Source organism: Lampetra planeri, chromosome 64 (genome assembly GCF_965212315.1).
Source record: "Lampetra planeri chromosome 64, kcLamPlan1.2.h2, whole genome shotgun sequence".
In the NCBI taxonomy this organism is placed as follows: Eukaryota; Metazoa; Chordata; class Hyperoartia; order Petromyzontiformes; family Petromyzontidae; genus Lampetra; species Lampetra planeri.
The window spans coordinates 3,736,595-3,757,995 of NC_136170.1; the positions used below are offsets into that span (position 1 = coordinate 3,736,595).

The window sequence follows — 21,401 nt, forward strand, 5'->3', positions numbered from 1 at the left end:
TGCAAGCACCCCTTTTACTGCACCGTATAAAGCGATTTGAGTGCCCCGTGGATCATGGTTCTATTAGAACCTTCAAAAGGGTGTGAGTGCGTGGGTTGCTGTGGGTTTTGCGCAAGATGTTGACTACCTCGCCTGGTATGCAGGAGGTCGTGGGTTCAATCTCGACCCTGATGCCTGCTGCTGCTGTATATTTGGAGTTTGCGTGTCTCTCCCCGTGGTCGCGTGGATTTTTCTCCGGGTCCTCTGGTTTTTGCGCTCCACATTTAGAATCAACGTCACACTTTTAGGGTATGTGGCTGCGGCTGGTGTTTTGTGGCGGTGGATAATTTACTGTTTTACGAACTAACTTTTATTTTTTAATTTGCCAGGTGTAAGGTCCCACGACTGACCTATGCAGCTCTTTTTCAGAGGCGACCTCGCCACCACGAATGATAGCTTCAATGGAAGGGGCTTATCATTGTGTGGATATTGTGAACATGATATTGATTCTAAATTTGGAGGGGAAAAACCAGAGGACCCGGAGAAATATCCACGCGTCCACGGGGAGAGAGACACACAAATTACAAATACACAGCAGCAGGCATCGTCAGTTGCAATCGAACCCACGACCTCCTGCATACCAGGCGAGGTAGTCAACATCTCCTAGCCACCGTGATGATGATGATGATGAAATAGAGACGTGCAACCTCCAAATATAGAGCAGCAGGCATCGTCAGAGTCGGGATCGAACCCACGACCTCCTGTATACTAGGCGGCGAGGTAGTTAACATCTCCGAGCCACCGCGTGATGCGGCGCTGCCAACTGGGCTGTGAGGCAAACCCACAACAACTCACCCACATCCTTTTGAAGGTTCTAATTGTATCATGACCCACGGGGCACTCCTATCGCTCTATACGGTGCAGTAAAAGGGGCGCTTGCAATCGCTAGGTGAAGCAGTTGACAAACGGGGGGGGGGGGGGGTTTACGTGAAATCCAATATCAATATCTCATCACCCGCCTCTGGTTAATGAATTACAGGTCAGGTCCAAGTAGACTTAAGGTCTACCTATCTTGATTGGAAGCTTTCGTGACTGCAGGAATCCGTACTCTTTGGTTCTTTCGGTAAAATCACGTAGGTAGAAAAATAAAATAAAAAAAATAACAAATATATCACGACGTTTTGATCGCAACACATGCGGTCGTCCTCAGGCGGAAAAAATAATCGAGCAGTGGAGCTGCTGAGCCAGCGAGAGAGCTGTTACAACAAGAGGTTATTTACGTGGCGATGGGCAAGCAAGCGGGGTCTGAGCTGGAAGGGAATTCCATCCCCAGACGCAAGCACGTCAGTTGTGTTAATGGGGGAGATTAGGGAGAGAAAGATTATGGAGAGAGATTCGCATGAAATCAGAGTATCGTCCCCACAATTGCGCACAACAGCAGTGCTAATGGGAGATTAGCGCTGTGTTGATGGGAGAGATTGGGCGGGGAGATTAGGGGGATTAGCAGGTTAATGTCACGTCTATGTGTGACACAAGCTGCAGCGCTGCCAACTGCGCTGTGAGGCAAGCGCGTACACGCAAGTCGGTAGTGTACGGATTCCTGCAGTCACGAAAGCTTCCAATCAAGATAGGTAGACCTTAGTCTAATTGGACCCGACCTGTAAACCATTAACCAGAGGCGGGTGATGAGATATTGACATTGGATTTCTCGTAATCCCCCCCCCCCCCCGTTTGTCACCTGGCGAGTGCAAGCGCCCCTTTTACTGCACCCTATAAAGCGATAGGAGTGCCCCGTGGGTCATGATCTTATTATAACCTTCAAAAGGGTTGTTGTGGGTTTCGCGCAAGATGTTGACTACCTCGCCTGGTATGCAGGAGGCCGTAGGTTCAATCCCGACCCTGATGCCTGCTGCTGCTGCTGTATATTTGGAGTTTGCACGTTCTCCCTGTTGTCGCGTGGATTTTTCTCTGGTTTTTCCTCCGGTTTTTCCCTCGGCATTTCGAATCGATGTGCGTTTTGAAGTATTTTTAGCTGCTGCTATAAATGACCACGTGATGATGACGACGACGACATTAAGGCACTTCGTTGAGCTATCGATTTTGGTAGCCAGGGTCACTTCTGAGCTACATACTGTAGCTCAGTAGGGGCCCTTTCCTTAAATGGTTCATCATATTTGAAGCTTTCGTGACTGCAGGAATCCATACTCTTTGGTTCTTTCGGTAAAGTCACGTAGGTAGAAAAATAAAATAAGACAAATCACCTTTAAAACAGTCTGCATCAGCAGCAGGCCACGCTTTCCCACCTGATGACGGACACTTGTGTTGCGCCCGAAACGTCGTGATTTGTTTTATTTTATTTCTACCTCCGTGACTTTACCGAAAGAACCAAAGAGTATGTGGTTCATGATAGTTAAGTCACATACAGCATACGGACAATAGGCTGTCGGGGCAAGTGATGTTGTAGCGAGCAGAGCCTGCCGTGAGGAGGCGGTGGGTGGTCAGCGCCACGTCCGGCAGCCTTTGTCTCCCCAGTGCTGATATTTCACCGGATATTCATTTAATGCTGAGCTGACCTCGCGGATGTCCCAGGAACCGGCCAAACAGAAAGCCTCAGACGCCATTATCGGTCGCGAGCGGCAATCGAACTCGGGTCTCGCCGGGGTTTGTAGCGCGGCAGCGCACTAACCACTGCGCCACCACTCCCCCCGCATATCCACAATAGTTAAAGACCCCCCCCCCCCCCCCCCGTGTAGCCTTAACAGAATGCAGGAGCAAGTGGTGTTGTTACACACATCCACTTAGACTCCACATGTCATCTGCGTGCCTCTGTTACTACAAGGGGCACACCTCCAACGCCAACAAAGACAACGACCCCCCGTGTAGCCTTAACAGACTGTTGGGGCAAGTGCTGTCAGCGAGCAGCACCTATGAAGGCCAGAACAGCACACGAGGGGGTGGGTGGCCAGCACCACGCCCGGCCACCTTTGTTTCCCTAGTGGCGACGTTTTAACGCACCACACCAGGTACACATTTGAGGCTGAGTCGACCTAGGGAGGCCCAGGACCGGTTCAGATAATCGTCACCGATGTTGGCCGTGAGCGGGAATCGAACCCGGCTCGCAAGCTTCGTAGTGCAGCTCGCTAACCACTACACTACCGCTCCCCACACACCCCATGCAAAACATTGTGATATGCACGGATGCATAATGTAGCCTGCTGTGTTGCATCATTGCCATTTAGATGTCATTAAACCCGTAAAGACACACAAAGACAAACATCCCCCATGTGAAATTTTAACAGACTGTTGGGGCAAGCCATGTTCGCGATCACCCAATGAAGGCCGGCACGAAGGGGTGGGTGACCAGCACCACGCTCGGCCACCTTTGTCTCCCCGGTGGCGATGTTTACTCCACACCGCTATCCGTAATTATTTGAGGCTGAGTCGACCTAGGGGAGGCGCAGGACTGGTTTCAGAGAATCGTCACTGGGTGTTGGTAGCCGTGAGCGGGAATCCAACTCGGGTCGCCAGGGTTCGTAGCGCAGCAGTGCGCTGACCGCGACGACGCGACCGCTCCCCGAGGCTCAGGAAACGCACAGACACACCTCACGCAAAGCATCGTGCATGCATGTATAGTACAGCATGCATAGTATAGCATGTATAGTACAGCGTGCATAGTACAGCGTGCATAGTACAGCGTGCATAGTACAGCGTGCTGTTGCACGCATGCATGTGGCCTGCTGCTGCTGCATCTGCATCATTGCCGTTTTAGATCTTATTAAACCTGTAAAGACACACAAAGACAAAGAGCCCCCCATATAGCTTTTAACAGATTGTTGGGGCAAGTGCTGTTCATGAGCACCTAATGAAGGCCGGCACGGTGTACGAGGGGGTGGCGATGTTTACTACACATACCGCACTAGGTAATAATTTGAGGCTGAGTCGACCTAGTGGAGGGCCCAGGCCCGGTTCAGATAATCATCGCTGGTGTTGGCCGTGAGCGGAAATCACCGGATTTGTAGCGCAGCGTGCCAACCACTGCGCCACCGCTCACACACACACACTCGTGCACACACACACACTCGTGCACACACACACTTGCACACACACACGTGCACACACACACACATGAGTGGAATGTGCGTGTGTGTGTGTGGTCATCTCCGTGCTATCCGCTGGTGGGCTGCGTCACTTTTGAGCAAGGCTGCCCCACGTCATTTTTCGACAAAGGTAGTCGAGAGGGGCAGGGGGGAGGGGTCGTGGAGGGGGCGGTGTGGGCTGTGAAGGGATCGGGGGGGAGGTCTTCAATGCAATTTGACTGGGGGAGAGGGGTGTGAACGGTGGCTACGGAACGCGACCCGACCTTATTTGGAGTGTGCGTGTCTCTCTCTCTCTCCCCACGTGGTCGTGTGGATTTTCCTTCCTGCTATCTGGGTGATAACACCCGACTCGTGTCGAACGATATAAAATAAACTATCTGGTGCAGCTTGCTGCTGCTGCTGTATTGGCAGTGGTGAACAAACAACAGTCAACAGCAACAAATCAACACGCGCCGTGTCAATAACAAAGGCGCGCCCTGGTGGCTAGGAGATGTGAACTCCCTCGCCTGGTGTGCAGGAAGTCGTGGGTTCGATCCCGACCCTGACGCCTGCTGCTGCTGTATATTTGTAGTATGCGGTGTCTCTCTCCACGTGGTCGCGTGGATTTTTCACCGGGTCTCCCGTTGTGTTTTTTTTCCCCCTCCACACTTAGAATCGACATCACGCGTTGATAGATTTGGCTGCTGCTATACAGTTCCACGTGATGATGATGATGTAGTACGAAGTTAGACTGATGGCTTTAATCTAAGTTGTCTTGTGGTTGTTGTTGTTGTTGTTTGACTTGCATCCCACTGGGATGTTTGCACACAGCGTTAGTGTACGGTGCTTTTTCTGGAAGACTTTGCAGTTTTTTCCTGGATTGTTCTGTTTGCACATAGTCACAAAGTCACTTTAAGATGTTTTCTTGTTAATGTTTTTGTTTTTTGTTTGTTGCGGTTGCACCCGATTCAAGAGCCGAATGGCTCACAGGGCTATACCTAATAAGCTGAAACTGAAATGATAAGCCGCCGTTTCATCGAGCAGCGATCATTTGTGATAACCGGGGTCGCTTTTGAAAAAGAGCGACATGGCTCAGTGGGGCCTTTACCTGGCAACAATAATAAATGGTTCAAAATAGTTCGGTCACATACTACAACACACGGACAACAGACTGTTGGGGCAAGTGGCGTTCGTCGTGAGCAGTGACTGCCGTGAAGGCCGGCACTGCGTGGCACACGAGGAGGAGGTGCTGACATTTAGCACACACACACACACACCCACCCTCACCAGGTATTCATTTAATGCCAAGCTGACCTCACGGATGGCCCAGGACCCGGTCGAAAACAATCTTAGTGGGGCTTTCTTACCTGGTCAAATAAATATAGTAGGAGTTAGTTAGCAAGTGTGTTGGTGTGTGTAGCGGTTAGCGCGCTGCGCTATGAACCTGGCGAGCCGAGTTCAATTATCGCTCACGGCCAACACCGGTGACGATTTTCTGCACCCGTCCTGGGCCTCCCCTAGGTAGACTCAGCCTCAAATAAGTACCTGGTGCGGTGTATAAAAACATCGCCACTAGGGAGACAAAGGCGGCCGGGCGTGGTGCTGGCCACCCACCCCCTCGTGTGCCGTGCCGGCCTTCATTAGTGCTACTCGCTAACAGCCCTTGCCCCAACAGTCTGTTAAGGCTATATGGGGGATCTTTGTCTTTGGCCTTTAAAGATGGGGGGGGGGGGGGGAATGAATAATTCATTTGTTGACGTTTCGAGCAATGACCCTTCTTCATGTGTCCTGGCCGCCTTTGTCTCACATCACGAGAAAGGTGGGAGGGGGGGCGGAAATGATCCTTCTGCATAGCGCCGCACTTCACGTGCTATGGAGAAGGCTCATTGCCTGAAACGTTGCCCTTTGAGACCACACAGGCACAGAGAGACATTGCGTCATTGACAAACGTGTTCAGTTTTGTTGTTTAAGATACACGAATAAATGTTGACAAGCCGTTGGCAATGTTTACATTCAAGGGACGAACTTGCTGAAGTGAAGAGTGCAAAAGGAAGGGATTGGAAATAAAATAATTAAACGTTTTAAAAATAACAACAATGATGTACAGCGCCCCTTTGTAAATCCACAAAGGGCTGATTGGCCCTTTGTGTGCCTAAAACGTTGCCCTTTGAGTCCACACACACACAGAGACTGTGTTATTGACAAACAGCTTTCCGGAATAAAATACCCCGATGGACGTTGACAAGCCGCTGTGAATGTTTCCGTCGCAGGGGACGAGCTTGCGTAACTGCAGAAGGGTGCAAAAGGAAGGGAATGAAACAAAAATAATTCTACGTTTTAAAAATAACAACAATGATGTATCAGGCGCCGAGTTTGGCGAGCGAAATGGATGAGGAGGCAGAAAACCGGTCCGCACTCCGCCACCGATGCCATCCGTGGCTGGGAGTCGCGCTCGGGACCCCGCCAGGTGGTTTGCGTGGAGCCGCGAGTGAGCCGACCGCGGCGCCACCGCTCCGCCCATAAATGGACACGTTGGTTTTTTTTACTTTTTAAAATAAATATTTGTTATTATTTAATTGCCAGACCTGTTCTACATCTCAACCCACGTGTTGGGCTACGTAGTCGTCTATCTTGCTAAACGGCGAGGAATGTGCCCAATATTAGTATCCACCACGGATGTTGGTTTTGGGCGGTATTTTGGCCGCAATAAATTTGGACGCGATGGCGATGGTGATGATGATGAGCCCACTTGGTTGAGGCGATCATTCGTGATGTCCGGGTCGCTTCTGACGGAAGAGCCACTACGTAGCTCAGTCGTGTGGGGCCTTGCACCTGGTAAAAAAAAAAATGTTAAACAAAATAGTTTCTTATTTTACGAAGATTAATACAAAGTTATAATAGAGTTGTTGTTTTTTAAAGTTTGATCGCGTAAATATGAATGTGTCGTTAGACGCGCTGTCGCCACCACCACCACCCGTCAAGGGTCTGTCACGTTTAAGACCGAAACGGGGGGAGGAGGAGTGAGGATTTATCCAGAACTCTGTGGCGGTCGCCTGACGATGCTGCTGCTGGTTGTTGCAGTTGTTGTAATTACCGGCGAAACGTCACGGCTACTCCAATTGTAAACGTTGTCGTGGGTTTACTCTCAAACATATAACCGGTTAGTGTTGTACTAGTACACTACACTACTACACACTACACTATACACTACGCTATACACTACACTATACACTACACTATACACTACGCTATACACTACACTATACACTACACTATAATTGTAAACGTTGTCGTGGGTTTACTCTCAAACATATAACCGGTTAGTGCTGTACTCGTACACTACACTATACACTACTATACACTACACTATAAACTACACTCTACACTACACTATACACTACTATACACTACGCTATACACTACTATACACCACACTATAAACTACACTATACACTACACTATAATTGTAAACGTTGTCGTGGGTTTACTCTCAAACATTTAACTGGTTAGTGCTGTATTAGTACACTACACTATACACTACACTATACACTACGCTATACACTACGCTATACACTACTATACACTACGCTATACACTACACTATACACTACACTATACACTACACTATAAACTACGCTATACACTACACTATAAACTACACTATAATTGTAAACGTTGTCGTGGGTTATCCATGAAGGAGACACGGAGTGATTTAAGTCCTCCAGCAGTGGATTGGTTGTGGATGATGATGACTATGAAGAATGAAAGTGACACGGAGTAGTTTAAATCCTTCATCCACCGTAGCAAGACGTGCACGTGACCGTGCATTCACCACCGCGGCGATTAATAACCACTTTCGTTCACAAATGAATGAAAGTCGCGCTCGCCGCTGAGCTCACCGCCACGCGAGTGAACAACTCGGCGAATGAATCAATTGGAATGAATGCGGCCCGGCAGAGGCGACTGCGACGAGCGTGTTTCGACGTGTGAATGAAAAGGTGTCTCGATGCATGAATGAAAAGATGCGTGAATGAAAATGCGTCGATTTTGAACGCCAGAATGACCCCCAATGAATGCACGCGGTTGGGAATGAAATGCCGCGCGGGAAAACGAGCCCAATAGGACGAATCGATGAGACGCGGTGTAACCCCCCCCCCCCCCAAAAAAAACGCATCAATCGTTCGGCGTGCTCACGTACGAAAGAATGAATTCGCGAGTGACCAAACGCACGAGTTGGTCGTCACGTGAGTGAACGAATCGGCGAGATTGAATGCAGCCGAAGCAGTGCGATCGATGAGCTCGCGTTAACACGCGAAGAATGAAACACGTGGGCATATGCACGGATGACCGAATGCCCGAACGAACGGTGAGTGAATTCCTGAATGAGTGAATCGCAATGCGGGTGTTGAACGAATCACGGAATGAATGAAGATTCCCGATTTGAGTGTTGCTCACACACACACCCCCCAAGCAGTTGCAGCAGCAGCAGTAACAACAACTCCCCCTCTTTCGGGAAACTGCGTCGTGTGTGTACACCCCCCCCCGCCTCCTTCCTCCTCCCCCTACCCATCCACCTTCAAGTCACAGGTTCGACTTCGGACCCGGGAGGTCGACGACAATCGTCACATCGGGGAAAGCTTCCCCCGCTGACCAGCCACCCCCCGCCATGATACCGCCCTCCCCCTCCCTCCCTCCCTGACCCCCCACAACCTCCTCCCCCCCAAGGATCCTTTGTTCATCATCAGCCGCTGCTGCTGCTCATAAGTGACGCGTTTACAACAAACAACGCAGGCCACGCAATCCTCCCACGCGCGCGTGTGTGTGTGTCTGTCTGTGTGTGTATGTCTGTGTGTGTGTATCTTTCTGTGTGTGTGTCTGTGTGTGTCTGTGTGTGTCTACATGATACATGCAGAGTCGGTGCATGTCACAAGGGTGGTGTGTGTGTGTCTACGTGATACATGCAGAGTCGGTGCATGTCACAAGGGTGGTGTGTGTGTCTACGTGATACATGCAGAGTCGGTGCATGTTACAAGAGTGTTGTGTGTATGTCTACATGATACATGCAGAGTCAGTGCCTGTCACAAGGGTGGTGTGTTTGTGTGTGTCTACATGATACATGCAGAGTCGGTGCATGTCACAAGGGTGGTGGTGTGTGTGTCTACGTGATACATGCACAGCCAGTGCCTGTCACAAGGGTGGTATGTGTGTGTGTCTACGTGATACATGCAGAGTCAGTGCCTGTCACAAGGGTGGTGTGTGTCTACATGATACATGCAGAGTCAGTGCCTGTCAGAAGGGTGGTGTGTGTGTGTACGTGATACATGCATAGTCAGGGCATGTTACAAGGGTGATGTGTGTGTGTGTCTACATGATACATGCAGAGTCAGTGCCTGTCACAAGGGTGGTGTGTGTGTCTACGTGATACATGCAGAGTCAGTGCCTGTCAGAAGGGTGGTGTGTGTGTGTCTACGTGATACATGCAGAGTCAGTGCCTGTTACAAGGGTGGTGTATGTGTGTGTCTACATGATACATGCAGAGTCAGTGCCTGTTACAAGGGTGGTGTATGTGTGTGTCTACGTGATACATGCAGAGTCAGGGCACGTTACAAGGGTGGTGTGTGTGTCTACGTGATACATGCAGAGTCAGGGCACGTTACAAGGGTGGTGGTGTGACTACATGATACATGCAGAGTCAGGGCATGTTACAAGGGTGGTGTGTGTGTGTCTACATGATACATGCAGAGTCAGTGCCTGTCACAAGGGTGGTATGTGTGTGTCTACGTGATACATGCATAGTCAGGGCATGTTACAAGGGTGGTGTGTGTGTCTACGTGATACATGCAGAGTCAGGGCGTGTTACAAGGGTGGTGTGTGTGTGTGTCTACGTGATACATGCATAGTCAGTGCCTGTCACAAGAGTGGTGTGTGTGTGTCTACGTGATACATGCACAGTCATGACTATATATAACATAGTCAATGTGACGTACAGACGAGGCAGATCACATCACGCCACGGTGGCTAGGAGATGTTAACTACCTCGCCTGGTGTGCAGGAGGTCGTGAGTTCGATCCCGACCCTGACGCCTGCTGCTGTATATTTGGAGTTTGCGTGTCTCTCTCTCTCTCCCGCCGTAATCGCGTTGATTGTTTTTTCTTTGGGTTCTCCGGATTTCCCCTCCACAACATCACGCGTTTAAGAGTTATTTGGCTGCTGCTACGAATTTCCACACGACGACGATAATCCCAGCCAATTCGTGTGAGCTGTCGTATATGACGATTGCCAGGGTCGCGTCTGAAATAGAGCTACATTGCTCAGCGGGGCCTTACCCGGTAAAAAATATAAATAAACACATTCCTGCTGCGGAGGGAGCTGGTAGGAACGTTGGGTTGCACGGTCAATGGCCAGGGTCAACGGCGGCCTGGTGTATCCCGCAAATATGGCCGACTGTGAGGGTGGGCACAAGCCGGCGTGAGTAGGTTAAACGTTGAGTTTTATCAGGGCACCACGGAGTGAGCAGCCCCTCCCAACCCAGCACCCCCCCTCCCAACCCCCACCCATCCCCACCGTCCCCACCCAGCCCCTCCCCACCCTCCCCTCTCCACCCAGCCCCACCCCTCCCATTTTTGGATGCACGACGGACGGACACAATAATCCCCTATGGGCTGGTGTAACCAGGAGGTTACTACCAGTATTATCCATCGAGTGTGTTGTGTTGTTGAGTCGGCGTGGTTTGCTATCATAATCACAATAGCCCATCGATTTTGACCCACGTGCTCTTCGTCAAGCGCAACTTACTTCAGGGTCCACTCGTAAACGTTTGCGCGTGTTCGCAAGTCCCTTTCATTTACAACAGCAGCCGTCCGGGACGCGTGCGTGTGTGGGTTTGGGAGCATCCATGAAGACAAAATGATGCCGCTGCCTGTAAATATGCCCAATAATCACCCACAGCCCGTTGCAATGCCGTTACGGTACGTGGAGTTTGCGAGCGCCTATCAAACCGTGCATGCTCCCCACCCTCGCATCTTTAAGTTGGAAAGCCCTCCGACGTGGTGTTGCGTAAGTGCAGTCTGCGAGCGCCTATTAAGCCGATGTGTGTACACTATATATATTAAAGACAATGATCACCTGTATAGCCTTAACAGACTGTTGGGGCAAGTGCTGTTGGCGAGCACCTTTGAAGGCCGACACGGCACACGAGGGGGTGGGTGGCCAACTCCACGCCCGGCCGCCTTTGTCTCCCTAGTGGCGATGTTTACTGCACACCGCACCAGGTACTCATTTGAGACTGAGTCAACCTAAGGGAGGGTTCGTAACGCAGCACGCGCTCACCGCTGCACCACCGCTCCCTGCGTCTGTCCGACAGGCGGACAGATGGGTACACCGTCAGACGGACACGAGACAGATAGACAGTCAGACGGACACACGAGACAGACGGATTGACGACACACAGACCAGCGGACACACACACACGCGACAGATAGACAGTCAGACGGACACACGAGACAGACAGATGGACGACACACAGACCAGCGGACACACGAGAGACAAGTCGGCAGACGGAGAGACCGACAGACGGTCAGAGACGCGAGGCAGCCAGACGTAGCACAGTCGGTGGCGATGAGCGAGCACTCTCTTCTTCCACACCTCGTCGGGATCTCTGGCAACAAACGAAGCTGGTTGTTGATGGAATTTCCGGCGAAATGTTACGGTACACAACCGGTTAGTGCTGAACTAGTATACTACACTATACACTACACTATACACAACTATACACTACACTATACACTACTATACACTACACTATACACTGCTATACACTACTATACACTACACTATACACTACACTATACACTACACACTACACTATATACTACACTATACACTACACTATAAACTACACTACAATTGTAAATGCTGCAGTGGGTTTTACTCTCCCAACTCACACAGCCGGTGAGTGCCGAACTCGTGAACGAATTGGTCACGTGTTGTTTCGCGTGTCGGGTGGCGGTGGGTTTCACGACAACAGCCCCAGAAACAGGCCCCATTGTGATGGACGTTCATCTTTATTCATCTTTATTAGAGTTGGAAACCACCGGGGGGAGGTGGGAGGCGGGATATCCAATTAAAAAAAACCCAGCACGCCGATCTGCTTTGGTCGGAAGGGACTTTCCTGGGAAAAGCCGGAGGGAGAGAGAGAGACACGGCAAGACTCGACAGCTGCTGCTGTTGGTGGTGGTGGTCGGCAAGCAGCTGGCTGGCTCTCTGATGGATTGAGGGGACTTCCCCCATGCTGCACTGCCTCTTGCGACACAGTGAATGGCCAACACCACACACACTACACACACACCACACACCCAGACACCACACACACTACACACACACCACACACACAGACACCACACACCACACTCCACACACCACACACACTACACACACACCACACACACCACACACACACCACACACACACCACACACACACACCACACGCACACACCGCACACACCGCACACACACACCGCACACACACACCACACACACACCACACACACACAGACACCACACACACCACACACACCACACACACCACACACACACCGCACACACACCACACACACACACCACACACACAGACACCACACTCACACACACCACACACCCCACACACACACCACACACACCACACACACAGACACCACACACACCACACACACTCACACACACACCACACACACCACACACCCCACACACACCACACACACACCACACACATGCACCACACATTCACACACACCCACACACACTCACACCACACACACCACACACACTCACACACCACACACACACACCACACACACACGCCACACACACACCACACACACACCACACACACACTCACACATCCCACACACACCACACACACCACACACACACCACACACCACACACACACCGCACACACACACCACACACACACACCACACACACAGACACCACACTCACACACACCACACACCCCACACACACACCACACACACAGACACCACACACACCACACACACTCACACACACACCACACACACCACACACACTCACACACCACACACACACACACACCACACACACACGCCACACACACACCACACACACACCACACACACACTCACACACACATCCCACACACACCACACACACCACACACACACACACACCATACACACACACCACACACGCCACACACACGCCACATACACCACACACACACACACCACACACCATACACACACCCAACACACACATCACACACACCACACACACTCACACACACATCACACAAACACCACACACACCACACACACACACAATACAACAAAGTAGGGGGCCCCATTTCAGCCAATGGGGAATCTCACCCCATTCCACTCCATCTCACTCCATCCCACTCCATCTCACTCCATCACCCTTCCCACAGCACACCGCTATGGACGATGGGGTCCGGGGGTCCGGCTGGGAGCTGCTCTACTTTGTAAATCGTCGTCTAGACCGGTGGTGCTTCTCTGACACCTTCACTGCAGCCGTGTTTCCGCTCGATCGTTGCAAGAAAAAAGTTATACAGGTAGTCCTCTATCTTCTTGGTTCTCTCGGTAAAGTCACGTAGAAGGGAAATAATAAAATAATAAAAATAAAACATAATAACAAACAAATTCTCACGACGTTTCGACCACAACACAAGCAGCCGTCCTCAGGTGAAAAAACAAAGGCGCTGTCTTTCCGACAGCTCTGTTTCTTCACCTGAGGACGGCTGCTTGTGTTGTGGCCGAAACGTCGTGAGAATTTTTATTTTATTATGTTTTATTTTCATTTCATTATTATTTCCCTTCTACGTAACTTTACCGAATGAACCAAGAAGATGAATCCCTGCAGTCACGAAAGCTTTAAATCGAAAGGTAGTCCTCTACTTACGATGGAGATGCGTTACGATGACCCCATCGTAAGTCAAAAATATCGTAAGTCGAAGATGGCCTCGCCTACCCAGGAGTCTTGAAGAATGGTGATAATTTAGCAAAACAGAGCAATTTCAGTACCGTACTGTATAAACCATATACTGTATTTATTAATGACAATACTGTATTGCACAGTAAAATGCAAAGTAAAAAAACAACGTACATTCTTAGCCTGCCGCTGAGTTTTCCTGCCGCGTGAAATTTGAAATATTTTACAATTTTGTCGTATCGCCATCGTAAGATCGAAATATCGTAAGTCGGACCATCGTAACTCGGGGACTGTCTGCATTGTTGATAAACACACAACAGCGGTGTGATGAAGCCAAGTTGAAACTTCACGTGCCCAGGGGCTTAGTTTGTGTCCCAATGATTTACCTTCTATACAAAAAAAATTATCGTCTCGATCAGTAATGATCTTCACCTTTACTGCAAGTCTTGTTCCCCCTCCCCCCCCTTACAAAATTGTTGTTCTCATGTTAAGAAACACACGACAGGGGTGTGATGAAATGACGTGATTTTAAACTTCACGCGCCCCGGGGCTTAATTTGCGTCTCGATTTACCTTCTACACAAAAATATAAATGTGGCCACGTCCAGAAAGGGAATCTCCAACCTAAGGGGGCGCAGCGTGCACCCCAGGTGAAGAAGAACCACTGGTGTAGTGTATAGTGTAGTGTATAGTAGTGTATAGTGTAGTGTATTGTAGTGTATAGTAGTGTATAGTGTAGTGTGCAGTGTAGTGTGTAGTGTAGTGTATAGTGTAGTGTATTGTAGTGTATAGTAGTGTAGTGTAGTATATAGTGCAGTGTATAGTAGTGTAGTGTGTAGTGTATAGTGTAGTGTATAGTAGTGTATAGCGTAGTGTATAGTAGTGTATAGTGTAGTGTATAGTAGTGTATAGTGTAGTGTATAGTAGTGTATAGTGTAGTGTATAGTGTAGTTTATAGTAGTGTATAGTGTAGTTTATAGTAGTGTATAGTGTAATGTAGTGTATAGTGAAGTGTAGTGTATAGTGTAGTGTAGTGTATAGTGTACAGTGTAGTGTACAGTGTAGTGTACAGTGTAGTGTATAGTATAGTGTAGTGTATAGTGTAGTGTATAGTGTTGTGTATAGTCTAGTGTATAGTAGTGTGTAGTAGTATAGTGTAGTGTGTAGTAGTATAGTGTAGTGTGTAATAGTGTCGTCTATAGTGTAGTGTATAGTGTAGTGTAGGTTAAACAACCACTGACCTAGATTCACAGTATGTATTCAAGACTGCAGGAGGAATACGATGAGCTATGAAGCTCACAGATGTCCAGGAAGGGGGCTACGGGCTAAGAACGTTACAACAGCAAACACGATCGGAGTGTAAAGTACAAGGCAGGTACACACATCACCCCAAACTCATACTAATACAACTTAAACTATTCCCAATCCTATCAGGCAAAGCCCCGAGCCCGAATGTTTGGGGGGCAGGTGCTATTCACCAGCCTACCTGTGAAGGCCGCACCTGGTACTCAGTTGAGGCCGAGTCAACCCAAAGGAGGACCACGACTTGGTTTATCTATACAGGTAGTCCTCTACTTACGATGGAGATGCGTTACGACGACCCCATCGTAAGTCGAAAATATCGTAAGTCGAAGATGGCCTCGCCTACCCAGGAGTCTTGAAGAATGGTGATAATTTAGCAAAACAGAGCAATTTACAGTACCGTACTGTATAAGCTATATACTGTATTTATTAATTACAATACTGTATTGCACGGTACAATGTAAAGTAAAAAAAACAAGGCAAATTCTTAGCCTACCTATATGAACTGCAATTTAATTTAAAGTTTGTCCAGGAAACAATCCTGTCTGCATCACACGAGGCAGGAGATGCGTACATCCCGGCAGCGTCCCAACGTGTACAGCATCGTACCTCATACGCTGCTGCGTTTGCCTGCCGCGCGAAATTTAAAATATTTGACAATTTTGTCGTATCGCCATCGTAAGCTCGAAATATCTTAACTCGGGCCCATCGTAAGTCGGGGACTACCTGTATTTGTGTGTCACTTGCTGCCACTGTTGTTGGGTGTGCGGGGGAGTTGAACGCAGGTCACCAGGTGAAACCGCTTTATCAGGACGGGAAGATCAAGTGGGAAATGTGTGGCTCCGTAGCATTGCACGCTAACCACAGCGCCACCACTCAACGCAGCACAAGAACACAAATGCAAAAGATAAAGGTCCTCCGTGTAGCCTGTAACAGACTGTTGGGGCAAGTGATGTTAAGCGAGTAGCAGCAGCTATGAAGGCCGGCACGGTAGAACACGAGGTGGTGGGTGGGTGGCCAGCACCACGCCCGGCCGCCTTTGTCTCCCCAGTGGCGCCCACCGCACCGGGTGCAGTGCTCATTTTAGGCTGAGTCGACCTAGGGGAAGTCCCTGACCCGTTCAAGATAATCCACTCTACTTGGGCTTGCCGTGCCACCACCACCACCACCGTCACCACCACCACCGCCACCGTCACCAACACCACCACCGTCACCGCCACCATCACCGTCACCGTCACCACCACCGTCACCACCACCATCCCTACCATCACCACCACCACCACCACCGTCACCACCACCATCACCGTCATCATCGGGCTCTTCCGGCGCGCCAGGCGGCTTCCTGCCGCCACGCTGCCCCAGCACCGGAATCCACCTCATTTGCTGTCAGTCCCCTAGTGTAGTCCACTCTACACTTTGTGGTGTCGCCGTCGTCATATCCGAGTCTTCTTCCCCCGCTCTCTTTCGCTCTCTCTCTCCGCGTAATCCCACGCTTGTGAAGATTTCGTCGTGAACTTTGTATTTTGTGTGCACGTTGATGCGCCGTGAACTCCGGCGGGCCCGGGTTCAATTCCTGCTCACGGTCAACAGCAGTGACGATTTATTTGAACCGGTCCTGGGCCTCCTCTCCTAGGTCGACTCTGCTTCAAATGAGTAACCTGGGTGCGGTGAGTAAACCCTGCCACTCAGGGAGACAAAGGCGGCCAGGCGTGGTGCTGGCCACCCGCCCCCTCGTGTACCGCTCTGGCCTTCATAGGTGCTCACTAACAGCACTTGCCCCTACAGTCTGTTCAGGCTATACGGGCATCTTTATGTCTTTATATATGGTGTGTGAGTAGAAACACATTCCCGCGGAGGGAGCTGGTAGGAACGTTGGGTTGCTCGGTCAATGGCCTGCAGGGTCAACGGCGGCGTGGTGTATTCCGCAAATATGGCCGACTGTGCGGGCGGGCACAAGCCGGCGTGAGTAGGTTAAACGTTGAGTTTTTATAAGGGCACCACGGGGTGACCAGCCCCTCCCCACCCAGCCCCACCCCTCCCACCCCCCACCCAGCCCCACCCTCCCCACCCAGCCCCTCCCCTCCCCACCCAGCCCCTCCCCACCCTCCCCTCTCTACCCAGCCCCTCCCCACCCTCCCATTTTTGGATGCACGACGGACGGACACGATAATCCCCTGTGGGCTGGTGTAACCAGGAGGTTCCTACCAGTAAAACATTTCCACTAAGGAGACAAAGGCGGCCGGGCGTGGTTTCTGGCCTACCACCCCCTCGTGTGCCACAGTGCCAACCTTCATAGGTGCTCTCTACTAACAGCACTTGCCCCTAAAAGTTTGTTGAGGCTATACGGGCGAGATCTTTGAGTGCGATTCGTGGAGAGTGTGTGTGTGTGGGGGGGGAGCTGTGGTTAGTGTGTGTGTGTGGGGGAGCTGTGGTTAGTGTGTGTGTCAGTGTGTGTGTGTCACTGTGTGTGTGTCAGTGTGTGTGTCAGTGTGTGTCAGTGTGTGTGTGTCAGTGTGTGTGTGTGTCACAGTGTGTGTCACAGTGTGTGTCAGTGTGTGTGTGTCACAGTGTGTGTGTGGGGGAGTTGTGGTTAGCTCGCGGCGGTACGAACCCGGCTCACGGCCACCAACAGCGGTGATGATTATCTGAACCGGTCCTGGGCCTCTCTTAGGTCGACTCAGCCTCAATGCACATACAAAGTACATGCCATGTGCATGTGTGCAATACACATACACAGTACACGACGTGTATACATGAATGCATATATAATCCCACACACACTACACATGCACGCATGTTTAATTCCACATTGGCCATTCAATGTAACACAGTCCACACACCATGTATACATGCATGTATAATCCCACACACACTACACACACATGCATGCATAATCCCACACACGCTATACACACATGCATGTGTAACCCCACACACACTACACACACATGCATGTGTAACCCCACACACACTACACACACACTACACACACATGCATGTGTAACCACACACACTACACACATGCATGTGTAACCCCACACACACTACACACACATGCATGTGTAACCCCACACACACTACACACACACTACACACATGCATGTGTAACCCCCACACACACTACACACATGCATGTGTAACCCCACACACACTACACACACATGCATGTGTAACCACACACACCACACACACATGCATGTGTAACCACACACACCACACACACATGCATGTGTAACCACACACACACTACACACACATGCATGTGTAACCACACACACACTACACACACATGCATGTGTAACCACACACACCACACACACATGCATGTGTAACCCCACATACACTACACACACATGCATGTGTAACCCCACACACACTACACATGCATGTGTAACCCCACACACACCACACACACATGCATGTGTAACCCCACACACACACGCCACACACACTACACATGCATGTGTAACCCCACACACACTACACATGCATGTGTAACCCCACACACACCACACACACATGCCTGTGTAACCCCACACACACTACACACACACTACACATGCATGTGTAACCCCACACACACCACACATGCATGCATGTGTAACCCTCACACACTACACATGCATGCATGTGTAACCCCACTGACAATCCGGTTGTAATCCACCTCTGGGCGTAGGGGATGGGGGGGCGGGGGTGCTGCCCCCCCCCTGTGACGTCACGGGGGGTTCTGGGAAGCCACGCGGCTCTCGCTCTCTGAGCGGCAGCGGCTCGGCAGTGACGTCACGACGTCCCCGCCCCCTCCCGCGACGTCATTTACTAGAGATGGGCCGTGGTGAAATCTTTCCACACCCCCCACCCACCCACCCCCCTCTCTCTTCCTGCGTTATGCTCGTATAAATACACCGCCCTGCCCTTCCCCACACACAGACATCACACTGCACCACTTCCTCCTCCACGCAAACCTCGGCCCCTCACTCAACCTCCTCTCTCTCGCTCGCTCGCTCGCCATCGCTTGCCACCCATCATCACGACGTCGCTTGCCACCCAAGCTGCCATCATTACTGCCATCATCACGACGTCGCTTGCCACCCGACAAGAGAGTCAGGAGGAGAGTTGGTCCGACTGCCCGCTTGACTGCTATTGGGTGAGTGTGCATGTGCACGTGTGTCCGTCTTGACGTGCACATAGCCTGGCACGAGCGCCGTGGTGACGTCACCGCTACTTAGTGTATATGCATGCATTGTGTGCCGGCCTTGCTCCAACATTCTGTTGCAGGCTATGCGGGGGATCTTTGTCTTTGTATAGAGACACACATGGCAATTGCTCATGTTGACTTTGATCTGGTGCTGCCCTAACATGCCTGTTAAATGCTACCCGGGGGAGCTTTGTCTCTGTACGAGGGGGTGGATCTTTGCTTTAGCGCCGCTGCTGCGCTACGAACCTGGCGGCGACCCGAGTTCGATTCCCGTTCACGGCTAGAACCAGTAACGATAATTTGAACCGGTCCTGGGCCCCCCGCAGGTTGACTCAGCCTCAAATGAATACCTTGTGCGGTGTGTAAACGTCGCCACTGGGGAGACAAAGGCGGTCGGGCGTGCTGTTGGCCACCCACCCCCCTCGTGTACCGTTCCGGCCTTCATAGGTGCTCCTTGCTAACAACACTTTCCCAAACAGTCTCTTAAGGCTATACGGGGGATCTTTGTCTTTGCATTCCAATAAATTGCTGTGTGCATGCACGCACGTGTTTGCGCTACCCGAGATCACATGTGAGTGAGTTAGTTAGTCTGTGTGTGAGTGAGTTAGCATACGTGTGTGGTGAGTGAGAGTCTGTGGGAGTGTGACACTTCACGTGGCCTCAGCGTGCACATAGCCTGGCACAAGCGCCGTGGTGACACCACCGCCACTTGGTGGCGAACGGCGGTTGTTGTTGTTGCCCCTGTGAGTGAGTGCGTGTGAGTTAGTCTGCGTCAGTGTGAGTGTGTGTGTGATGGTGATGGTGATATCAAGCAAGCTATTCTAGCGATGGTGAAGCTATCATCACCTGTGGCCAGGTCGCATCCGAACAAGAGCCTGGTGGTAGCTCAGTGGGCTCTGCGTGGTAAATTACACGTTATCATCGTGGTCACAGAATCACACGCGTTTTGTCGTTTTTTTTTGTGTGGAATGTCAACTCCCTCGCCTGGTATGCAAGGAGGTCGTCGTGGGTTCGATCCCAACCCTGACGACGCCTGCTGCTGTATATTTAGAGTTTGAGTGTCGCTCTCCCCCCGTGGTGGCCGCGTGGATTTATATCCGGGTCCTTCGGTGTTTCCCCCTCCACATGTTTGAAGTCAACATCACCACGCGTTTTAGAGTTATTTTTGCTGCTGCTATAACATTTCCACATGGCGATGACGATAAGCCCACTGCATTGGGGCTCTCATGTGTGATCATAGCCAGGGCCGCTTCTGAACAAGACCTGCATGTCGGCTCAGTGGTGCCTTAACCTGGTTACCCATCGCCACATCTATAGCCTCTTGTTGTAGCTGCTCTCTCGCTCGTACAGCATTTCCACTGCTGGGTTCTATTGTTTCCCGCCTGAGGACGACCGCTTGTGTTGCGATGGAAACGTCGTGATTCATTTTATTTTCTACTTACGTGGTGACTTTACGTAGGTAGAAAGAGTTCGGATTCCTGCAGTCAAGAAAGCTTCAAATCAAGATGAAATATGGTTTAAGTGAGCGTAACGATGCACGCTCAGTGGTATAACGCACGCTCGTGCCTGTGTCTCCTCCTCCTCCCCCTCCTGTGCGGTCGGCTTGTGCATCTTGCAGAGCTTGGTCTGAGAGCCTTTCTCATCCGGAAGATGCTGGCAATGCACACCACGCAGCCCATGTATGCCGAGCTGCGGGACGCATTAGGTAAGCACCGAGCCATGCACACATCCATACAAACATAGACAAAAGATCAGTTTCAAAGACAATGCATATTTTACGAGAGCATGTTTGTTTGAATGCTCACCACAAGTACGTGTGGTCAATGCGGACTTGATTCCTTTGCCAAAGTTATTTTTTGGTTT

General features: G+C 50.7%; 1 protein-coding gene across 2 annotated transcripts in view; it reads left to right on the forward strand.

Moving 5' to 3' along the window:
- The window catches only part of LOC144737109 (uncharacterized), a 53,578-nt gene that overhangs the window by 25,435 nt on the left and 6,742 nt on the right, over window positions 1-21,401 (forward strand). Inside the window, exons 1-2 of one of the 2 annotated variants that reach the window (XM_078619789.1) lie at window positions 19,247-19,487; window positions 21,157-21,243. In XM_078619789.1, coding sequence (XP_078475915.1) covers window positions 21,189-21,243 — 55 coding nt within the window. In that variant the 5' untranslated portion in view covers window positions 19,247-19,487; window positions 21,157-21,188. Of the gene's footprint in view, window positions 1-19,246; window positions 19,488-21,156; window positions 21,244-21,401 lie in introns of those variants that run through there. The other variant, XM_078619788.1, reaches the window with a different exon arrangement.